At 34.8% G+C, this 11,356-nt stretch overlaps 1 protein-coding gene and 1 long non-coding RNA gene across 3 annotated transcripts; both read right to left on the minus strand.

Annotated features, from left to right (window-relative positions):
• Window positions 1–3,052: 3,052 nt before the first annotated feature.
• LOC117208959 lies at window positions 3,053–5,553 on the minus strand. Its single transcript, XR_004487804.1, has 3 exons — window positions 5,212–5,553; window positions 3,654–3,798; window positions 3,053–3,436 (listed from the first exon to the last, which is right to left on the minus strand). It is a non-coding gene; the product is annotated as an uncharacterized LOC117208959 (long non-coding RNA).
• Window positions 5,554–7,618: 2,065 nt separating this feature from the next.
• LOC117208950 (ADP-ribosylation factor 1) lies at window positions 7,619–11,333 on the minus strand. 2 transcript variants are annotated; one of them, XM_033450507.1, is made up of 5 exons: window positions 10,892–11,333; window positions 9,845–10,016; window positions 9,593–9,702; window positions 9,304–9,429; window positions 7,619–9,081 (listed from the first exon to the last, which is right to left on the minus strand). In XM_033450507.1, the coding sequence occupies exons 2-5, from the start codon at window positions 9,990–9,992 to the stop codon at window positions 8,917–8,919; spliced, it is 549 nt and encodes a 182-aa protein (XP_033306398.1). In that variant the 5' UTR covers window positions 9,993–10,016; window positions 10,892–11,333; the 3' UTR covers window positions 7,619–8,916. The 2 variants fall into 2 exon arrangements, with proteins under 2 accessions (XP_033306398.1, XP_033306399.1); XM_033450508.1 differs by having other exon boundaries at window positions 8,609–9,081; window positions 11,187–11,320.
• Between the last annotated feature and the right edge of the window lie 23 nt (window positions 11,334–11,356).

The raw sequence follows: 11,356 nt of genomic DNA on the forward strand, positions 1-11,356 counted from the left end.
GTCATAACCATCACATTGTTAGTAACGCAAGTATGAAACAAATATAGCAGCGAAAGGAAAAGAAAGCTCACAGTCCATCACAAACATCAGGCAGTCATAAGTCATAATTGACCAGCTTTCACCAACGTTCCACTCGAACAATTAATTAATCATACCTCTATATGTTTTCACATCACGATTGAAAACTTGTAATTGCTCATAACATGATTAGAGTAGAGAGTGTAGAGAGTAGAGTATGGAATCAGAATTCCTTGTCTACACATCTATTTATGTATAGGCCATAAGAGAGTGTAACTTTTTAAGATGAAACATAAAAATTAATGTCGCCTGGTGAGAAGAACTTAGAAGTCGATGGCGATTACATAAATAAATAACATAAAAGTTATAAAAAAGAAGTAGAACAGTAATTTCTTCTAAAACATATTCTATTATATTATTCTTATAGTACAAGAACCACATGAACATTATGGGACCAGCTAATTCAATGTATCATCTAATGGTCGTAGGAATAATGTTAACATTTTAATTGAAATTAAAAAGTAGCAAGCTAGTTTCTAATAAAAGAGCATCTAACTATCTTTCGAAATATTATAATCAGGCATTATGAAAGAGAACTTCAGTCATGCGAAAAAAGTATATAAGAAAACATTAAATTAAAAACTTTCTTGCTCTTCTGACGTCAGACACTGTCAACGACTTCTCCACTATGCCTCCAGTACATAAACATGAAATACACGTATGTAAATAAAGCGTTTTTAATACATATGCATAATCGTTCTATGTAAACAACCTGCGATCTCCAGCTCTACGTATACAAGGCAGAAATATTCGCCCTTCTGCATCCGCAAATATACGTTCGCGTGGATCTATTAGTTCACGGCTCTGGCCGCGCATATGCATTCGCGTATTCGCGTATGCTTCGTGTGATTTTCGCACGCGGTCTGTCGTACAGTAACGCTAGAACACTTTGAACTCCTAGTTCCGTCGCAGATCTTCTCAGAATTAGATCGATATATCCTTCGGACATAAACGATCGAACGATGTTCAAACGAATTCTACAGGGAGACTTAACCTAAAATCACTGAACGATCGATGGTTTCCGCGGAAAGTAAACTATGAAGAAAATTAATGGGGGTAGTTGGTATCACTGATAACAAAGTACAGTTATAGTTAATTCTAAGAATGTAAACCTATCAATATTTTTATCTAATATCTACAATTACATTGTAATAAATGGAGAATTGCTTTAGAAAGTTTTTAAATATACAAAGTGGATTCTTTGATAAAAAATATTTTTGTTTGGTTGTTAATTAATAAATAATAAACACAAAAAATAATGCAAGTTTACAACAAAGTTTGCTAAGTCTATCTAGGTGGCGCCACGTACAAGCCCACGCGTATGCAATGATCTTTCGATACCGATTTACTCGAAAACGAAGCTTTCTATAAAATAGTACTACTCTACATCTTCGACTTATTTTTTTATATAGTATAACCTCTCACTTCTCCATGATTCCCTCTAACACGTACAAATAAGGGAATGTAAATAAACTCTCTAAAAGAGCAATCCTTTAGCGATTAATCTAATAAGTAGCGAAATAAAATTGACGATCGCAAATTCATTTCAGATGCAATTGCATCACCGAATTTCCACGTGAACTTATAAATAGAACATGCGTATAGTGACCCGTTTTAAAAGGAACTGGCCAACAACGAAACGGACGTAAGTTACGAGTTCGCGAAACGTCGTCTAAAATCGTCGTTATTGCAGTTGACTGTACGCACACGAGGTATTATTCGTCCCACACAAGCCCGGTCGTTACCGCGCCAATCCTTCCTCGCTGTTTTTGAGCCCGGATACGTTTCAGCTCTTGCTTGTGCACGTGTTTATGTAAATGTTCCGCGTACACATCGAGTGACTTATACCTATAAGCGCATCGAAACGTTATTCACATTGCACGAACATTAAGCCCGTCGACGCTACGAAAAGTCGGAAGTTTTTGTGAACGAAAGTTATCCCTCGAAGGATCCAGTAGGGGCTCTTTGTGAGAGAGCAGGGCGCACGTGCGAGATCGATGGTTCGTAACTCTACCAACACGTACTAAAGGAATGTTGGAAGACCGCCGAGTTCGTCGTAAAGTACACAATCGAAATTGACTGGCAATATTTCAGGGACCGTCGACAAGGATTTCGCGAAGCTTCCTCCCCAAGTACTTTATCCAGTGTTTCATCTGCCTTCCAGATTCTTGTTACGGGACTAGGGACTACCGATACTCTTTCAGATTCCTCAATGAAATGCGGGATGTTTCGAGAAAACATACTTGATCGATGAGTTATTAACTATAAACTGGAATAAGAATGCTTATATATGTGTAATACAAATATGATAGTAAATTCCTCTAACTACATATATATTTTTTAAAAGCTAGAAGTTGTTAGATAGTGTAAAAAAATGAGGTTAGGTCATACCAACATGAAATTGATCATTGCTTGATTGTAATGAACAAAAATATTTAGAATAATTCCATTATGATGCAAATGAACTTAATTTTAAAGAAGCAATATCAATAATCGTCATCCAATAATACAAACGCACTTTCTAGAGACGATCACAGCACAACAGCAGAATTTATTCCCTCATCCAAATTCAGCACGTCCGAATAGATAGCCCATATCAGTAAATTTGGGTGAGCAACGTGAATTACGGGACTGTAAAATGAATTTAAGCGTGGTACGTGTGGCAAGCACATGTCGATAAATCACTACGCCTAAGTTCGATCGTGACGCGCGCGAAATTGATACCGAACTCGTAAACCTATTTCTGCTTTTTGCGCTTTTCCGCTTTTTCCATGAAAATACTTCGCTCGTAAACCGCGCGATTATAAATAGTTTACTATTTCAATGGCAACAATTAACGATCGACCAAAGTACAATGGAAAGAGCGATTTTCATCGAACGATCAACGCCGTGAAAATGTCAAAGGCAACATGCAGCAGAGAAATATTTATTTCTCTGACGATCACCTCATTAATCGGATTTGCATGAGTGGCAATCAGGCGTCAATTAATAGCTGAATTATGCGGCATTCCTGCACGCCGTTAGAATTTACCTATATTATACACCGATCTCGCGTTATCCACCACCGATACAAGCCTTATAGTCTTTATGTAGCACGCCACCCACACGCGTGGTCATTATCGGCGCGCGAACGCGACGCGATCCAACATTTTACGGTGCATACACGTCGACAGATGGGAATGTTGGCGCCATTCTCGCGGCATTATGCCTGCACACGTACAGTGGCTCAGGAAAGTATTCCAACAGTTATAGAATCTTTTTATACATATATAATGTACTATACAAAATATCGTGAAATTTGTTTAGGACTAACGTGACTATGAATCTCGTGATTATATTGGTCAAGTCTGAACCGAATCTGAAAATGAATACATATAAAAGTTACAAAATACTTACGAGCATACACGAACGAAAGTTAACAAAATATTTGAACAGTTAATTATTGATTGATTGACTAGTAAATCATAATACTTAGTAAGAACATTTGTAGCATATTTCTTTTTTACAAATTGAAATAGAATTTTACAAGATAAGTTAGTCGATATTTTTGTTCATTACTGTACATTCCTACATACCATGGCTGATAATGGCGAAGTAAAATTTCTAAAATCTTGTCTGCAATTTGACAACCATACGTAATCGCAATCTCCATTACGATCTCGTCGTGAAAGTCTATGGTGCATTAGATATCATTGTATTTTTTCTTAAAAGGGACGGATTCTAGTAGAAAGTAAACATTCTGTATGAAATTTTGGCATCATTATAATAAACTTTGAGAAAATATTCAGAAGTATGAAGTTTGCAATGGACAATTATTACTTTACATTTGGTACCAATATCTGTAATAAAATACTTTTTAAAATACTTAAGATCATATATTCAATTAATCAATTCTAATAAAAATATTTTTTTACCGAAGTAATGTATTATTTATCATAAAGATTTTATTCTACAAAATTATTCGATGAAAGGTTCATTTGACAAACTCCCACCAAGTACAAAACTCGAAAAACCATCCCCTTTGGAATCTCGCCTGGCGGCGCAACAACAATCTAGCCACGACTTGGAATAATATTTTGCCAATGTCCGAGGAAATTGATAACCTGGTGCCTCATCGAAGGAAAAACACAGACGGCCGTGTAAACTCAAACAGTTTATCGTACGGTGGATAGAGGGCCCGTGAGTTTTCAGGAGCCACATTTTTGGCAACGTCATGAAAGCGAGGAGAAGATGGCGCGTTGATCGTGAATGCGTCTCAACCGCGCGCCACAAGGAAAAAGTCTTGCCAAGCATATCTTGACAATGAAATGCATTACGCTCGAAGTTTTTATGCTCAAAGGTCGACTAAATTTCAACACGATCTAAATATAAGACGCCATCAACAACAACGATCGCACGCGCCGATAGACTTTTACATTCGATGCTAGTAAATCTGGTTTTCATCGTTTCCCCTTAGACTCAATACACACGAGCAATTCAACACCGCAGCATTTGAAAATTATAGGAGAAAAACATGATAAGTATAAGTATAGAAGTAAGAATTTTTACATAATTGAAAATCGAAACAACCTCTGAAGATCAAAGATCTTTCAAAAGTAGTTAATACTAGAAGGAATGAAGAAACAGTTCAGCTCCAAAACCAAATATGCATATTGACAATTTTGATAATATGGGATTTCCCTATAAAAAATTGTAAATGTGATTTATCATATTCTTTCCCCGTAGTCTGTATATACTGAGACGTTTCGTGCTATACTCTCTTTAAATTTCATGTTAAAATATTTGAGAATTGTTTCGCGGTAATACCACAAAGTGTCAAGCGACGCGCGTCGTAGCTCACGTTTCTATTAACACCTATGGCATGATGTTTTATCATGCTCTACACAAACCTATGAGTAACGTGGAAAAAACGTTTAGTTATTTAAAATTAGCATATACCCGATGGAATCTCAATTTCTGCTCGTAAAGAAAAATTTACTGAAGAAAGAGAAATTGATTAAAAAGATTCATATCCTGTCCTACATCTCTGATGCATTACGCGTACGTACACGTGATAACCTCGAAGTTGTAACGATAGCGTTGAACGTACGTACATAGTGAACAATTACCATTTACCGAAGGATTTTCGCTTACCTTGCTGTCCGTAATCGACGAACTTTTCACTTGCTATTTGTTATTCGGCGATCAACGATATATGTGGTGATTGTTGATATACGTGAAGAAGTGAGTGCGCGCGCGCGCGCGCGCGATCCGAAAGGCCGCGATGACGAGTTACGAACGCTTGGTTATTGCCGACGAGAAGCCTGGCGCCGTCTGCGAGTCGTATGTATCACAAACAGCTTCGTCTGACATTCAATACTCGTGATCGTTACTCTGCAGGTTGTTAATAATTCTAAAAATATAAAGGAACACCGGCTTCACGCTATTTCACAAATCATATCTACGTCTACATTCCAAGCGTAGTGCACGGTTACCATAAACGTAAAAGATAGGAAGTTACATACATAATAGATACTAAGATCAGTGACCCCAATTTGATCGATAACGCCATCTTTTTTTCCTAATCGTAGTTTCTGATCAAATAAAAACCAAAAGGCATACTGGAATGATTGTCGCCACATATCGATTTAAGTGTGGTATTGGTTGATCATGATGTTGATGATGAATTTTATAGTATAATTTTCTTTCATTTTTACTCGTAGGATATGCTGGCATCGTCGGAAAAGGTAGAGACATCCTGGATGTTAATTAATCACCATTTACTTTTAAAACGAAGTTAAAGAATAGTATTATATTATACTTTTATCGTGTAAAAATAATCTATGTAGGATTTTTAAGCTTTGTTTTCCTTCAGTATCTTTATATGAAATTTGAATAAATTTTCCTGCAGAAGATCTACTTTCCACTAACTTTCACCTTGTATCGCTGATATAAACGTTTCATAAAAATATTCAATTGCCATTGTAGATCGTGAATTCTAACCAATATGGATATACATTCGATTACACGTATCTCCTGTTTATTCTGAACATATCATCTATCTAAAGATCATTCCTTGAGTATATCGATATCACTTACATATATTATCTGTTCTTAAAACGTATCAATGGAAGGCGAAAAACTGATTCAATAAATTCGTATAAACGTTGTAATTGTAAGTGAGATGCTTTATTATCATATGAGTTTCAACTAAGAAACTTGATATATAAGTAAAAATAAGTGAATTTCGAACTTTAAAATGATTCATGAAAATTGAATTTTCCTTCAAGGTTGAAATGGTTTTATTTTCGTTTATTTACCAAACAAAGACTTAATGAAACCGGATTCACTCACACTCGTGCACATAATGTACATTTGAAGCTAAAAATGACAATGCACCGTATTGAGTACTTACTCATACACCGAAGATTACGCGCGCGAGAATGTCATGACACTAAGGTCATGCATATAGGAGCGATGTCATGAATGCAACTTATAAGTATTTAACCCATTTATCGTTGTTACGATGATAACACACATATATATTTATATATATAATACGTAAGTTTTTTAAATATTGGTTTTTAATTAATCTGGTCGGTAACTAAAATAACGTATCGTGATAGAATGTCAAGCAAATTAATACACGCTAAAATAAGTAAAAAAACAAAGAAACATTCATCTGTTTACAGTGCTATAGAGTTCTATGCATACATTTATAATTAATGAATTAAACACAAAATACGCAGCGGTCTAGTGTATAATTTCTTCTACGGTTGTTTGTGTTTTTTTTCAATTACATTATTTCTGTATTAATGAAGATGAATGAACGTACTGAAAAAAACAATGATTTATGATGAAAGCATATCTTATTGCATAATGAGTCGATCGTCTGTATCGGTAAAAAATCGGTATGATACATTTTAAATATTACGTCCTTTATTTTTGTTCTGACAGAGTTGGAGCTGATACTCGTTATCAGGCATGGACCTATCCTCATTAAAATTCCTTTTATCTTTAGTCGTTAAATATACACACGTTATTAAAGGTCGAAAAAATTTGCCATACGTAAGTATACTACTACATACTAAAAAAATATAATTTTTTTTTTGAAAAAAAATTAAAATAAAAGTCTAGGAAACTTGTAATTTATCCATAATTAATGTATAATTAGTCGATCAAGAAAAAGAAAAGAAGAGGGAAGAGAACTTAAGTTGCTAAATGAAACATGCGGTATAGGCGGTGTGCAGTCTTTAGTAATTAAAAGGGAAAAGTAATCGTGCTTGTCTAACTGAAGTACCATCATCTGAATAAAGGGGATGCATGCAAGGCTGAGCATGAAGCGACGAGGATAGAGATGTGTTTGTTTTCGTCCAATGTAAATAATAATAATAGTTTCTATGTCATCAGCGTCCACATATGTGCGGAAATTCCTTTATCCTTGTCATTCCTTGCACAATATGCATGCACCCCGAAAAGGAGGACTTTCTATCAATTCTATTCGATAAACCAGCCAGAACAAAAACAAACTATTTTAACGGCAAATAACATATAGACTACATAAAGCACAATTACAGTATATTTCACAAATTGTTTAAACATTCATATATAATTATACGAATCTTCGCATATGACGGAAAGGCGATTTGATCAATTAGGGGAAGATTATTTTGTAAAAACAATATATTTTTAAGGACAGGAAAACATTAGGAGATTGAAGGACTTTGCGAAAATGGCTTCATCTGGCAGACTGCCATGCCAGTTTGCACTGCTGGCTTAGAAATTGCGAGGCCTATCTCTCTTTGCTGCGAGAGGTTCTTTCCTAATCATTTTTTTTACCTTTTTTTTTACTTTACTCCACATTTTTTCATCTCATATTTTTTCCCATTCGAATTTTTTATATCTGCATTTCCCGCCACGATCGATGCATAATTTCGGAATGTTGACAATATTCTAATTTACCTTATCAAGGTGCAATAAATAAATGATATCTCTTTTACACTGAGATATACATGGTTGACTGACTGTTAGTTTTAATCGCGAGCAGGTGAAGGAGGGTGCAATTACAACACCTGCTGATAGTCACATGCAGTAAGACAACCATTCTGCATAGTTTTGTATTGTTTTTTTACTTTTCTTTTGTCGACGTATACCACTGAAAACTTAAAAAAATAGAAACAAACTTTTGTAACTAGAAACAGTAAGTCATTGCACCGTCAGTTACCACTCACTGCATTTTTTCATGTCAACTGATGGGCCGATGTGACATTTGTAATGTAGTGGACAGAGCAACATTCTCTCATCTATTGATCACATTTTTATCATCGTATTTATATAATGTAATGTACAATATGCAGCTACATTATGATAATCAGTATGTCCAACGCATTCAAACTGACAACACCGTGGGTACTTCACTTTTTTGTTCTTAAGTTTTTTTTCCAAAGATATTCAAATTATTAATTAATCAAAGTGTATTGTATGTTTCAGAGTTAGGTACTTTAATACAATTACTTCCAAGTTTTCCACTTTTCTCGTGGTATCTCTGTGTAAAAAGTGTAACTATAATGCTAATATAATAATAATTATAATAATAAGTTGCACAAGGCAATAGTCTTGTGTGGCCGTTAGAATGTGTGCTTCCGGCCGATTTCCCCACTCCCCTCCCCCCAAAAAACTTCCTGGCACAATGACAACTTTCGACAATCTCCACCCTCCACTTCGAGATCAAAAAGATCTCGCGGTTTGCACTTAGTGTTACCTCTGTTTATATTATTATTCTTTCATGGGGGGGATAGGTGTGCAGCTGATTTTATGATGTTAATATAGCAACTGAATGTTGACAGAATAATGTTCCAATTAGCGATTGGCATTTTTGAGCTGATTAGAGAGCCAATCGAGGCCCTCGTAAAGTCCGTCTCCACTTGTGGCGCACGTTGCTTGAATGTACCAATTGCGATTACGGAGAGAGTGGAGTCCCAACTTGTCGGTAATCTCTGCTGCATTCATTGCATTTGGGAGATCCTAAAATATTAATTAGTTTATAAGTACAACCTAAAATACATAAATTATTCGTTTTATTTATTCTTTTTTAATTCCATTGATAAAGTCTATGCATTTGACATGAGTAATATATAATGTTTACATAACAAACGTTATATGCTATCAAAATACTCTATGCTCTCATATAACACAATGAAAGAGATACAACTCTGAGCATACTAGCAATTCAGGAACTATACTCACTTGTTTGTTAGCAAATATAAGAAGTACCGCATCTCTAAGTTCATCTTCTGCCAACATTCTCATCAATTCTTCACGCGCTTCACCGATACGTTCCCTATCATTACTGTCAACGACGAATATTAACCCCTGAAAATAAATTTAATCTATGAAAATAATTTTATTAGAGGTAAAGCATATTTTAAGTAAAATGTAAAATAAACTATTATGTCTGTATAGATAATAATTTTTTACACATAGAGATACAATTTAATCGTTTTCAAGATGAGAATTTAATTAATAAATTGCATACTTGTGTATTTTGAAAGTAATGTCGCCAGAGAGGTCTGATTTTGTCCTGACCACCAACGTCCCATACAGTAAAACTTATATTCTTGTATTCAACTGTTTCTACATTGAAGCCTAAAATTTACGATATTTATTTAGTAAACTATATCACTTGATACATAATATCATTTCCTATATGTATTGACATTTATATATATATATATATATATATATCGATATTTAAATAAAAGACAAATAAAAACAGAACCATATTTACCTATAGTGGGAATTGTAGTAACAATTTCCCCTAACTTTAATTTGTATAATATCGTGGTTTTACCCGCTGCATCAAGGCCTACCATTAAAATCCTCATTTCTTTTTTGCCAAAAAGGCCTTTAAATAATGTTGCAAACATATTCCCCATGATTAATGCTGATTATGTAAATACCTAGAATAATAAAACACTAGATTAATGTCCCATTTTATCATATACACAAAATAAAATTTTAAAAAATCGTAGATCGAGAAACTAGAGAAAAAACCAGATTAAATAAACTGAAGTTTTATTTGATACATATTACATAAAGCAAATCACATAAACAATCTAATTTTATTATATCACAATGAATTCTTTATTCTTCATTCTTTCATAACACTAAACAATATTTACATATGTATATACAAAATATATCTATATCTTATTCAAAGATGTGCATAAACATGTGAATGCTTAATCAAAAAATGATTAACATGGGTAAGAGCATCATTTTCCACAACATGTAATAATGAAAGTAGGACATTATCAAAACATAATTATCACGAAATTGATTTTTAAAATTAGTCGGAAAAGATATATGCCCGACATATGCAAGAACACAATGTACATACGATCAACGTGCAATAATATATATCGGGCTTAAAATTGTTTCGAAATAAATAACTTTCACAAAACGAAATCGATCGAAATAATGAAAAAATTCGAAACGCGTGTACGCGAGTACACAAAAGACACGTTTCGTGGCTGAAAAATAATATGAAAAATTATGTACGTAGACGGCGGTGATAAGAGTAGAAACATGCGTAAAGTACTCCAATACGCTGACACAAAGGCCGAAAAGCTAACCTGCACATTTACAGGCTAACACGCTTAACAGTAATCAACGAATATTTCGAACAACGTTAAATTATAGACTTTAATTAAATTGAACTGAAATAAAGAAAAAGAAAAAAAATATTATGTGTAGAAGCACGCACGAGATGCTCACGCTGCCCGCTTATTGATTCTCATTTTAATACATCGCTATGATTATCGGAGTAGCATACCGTGTTAAGGATCACTCTTTGAGCGTTTCACACTGGTGATCTTATTCACTTTTTTAAAATCGTCAACAGGCTACCTAAAACGCCAATACCGTGGTATTGCGACAAAGGCGGAAGATATTGTGCGGTTTGCGAAGCCACTGCGTACACCCGGTTGTCTGTCACCTTCGACCTACTCCCCAGCGCAAATCGTCGAAAGGTTCCCCGCTCAAAGTTCCATTATATAGAAACGTCGTCTAATTATTGAGACTCGCCCGTAATGTCACGTTGCTTGGTATAAGCCACTTGCGTTACTTACGTTTTCAGTAAAAAAGATTATATTCACGGGAAACGATAAAACATAAAACCAACACTCTCGAAAAGTACCGTATGTCAAAATGGCGGACGTGGAAAGGATTCATACCTTATGCCACGTATAGGGCCCACAAAATTCTCCGATTGGCTAAGCCGGTCACGTGACCGAGGAAA

Source organism: Bombus bifarius, unplaced genomic scaffold (assembly GCF_011952205.1).
Source record: "Bombus bifarius isolate JDL3187 unplaced genomic scaffold, Bbif_JDL3187 scf7180000008165, whole genome shotgun sequence".
NCBI lineage: Eukaryota > Metazoa > Arthropoda > Insecta > Hymenoptera > Apidae > Bombus > Bombus bifarius.

Coding starts and splice junctions, on each gene's coding strand:
- LOC117208950 (XM_033450507.1), bottom strand. CDS start 9,992: ATGGGGAATATGTTTGCAACATTATTTAAAGGCCTTTTTGGCAAAAAA. Junction 9,430..9,592: donor ATTACTTTCAAAATACACAA/GTATGCAATTTA, acceptor ATTTATTTTCAG/GGGTTAATATTCGTCGTTGA. Junction 9,082..9,303: donor TTATATTTGCTAACAAACAA/GTGAGTATAGTT, acceptor TTAATATTTTAG/GATCTCCCAAATGCAATGAA.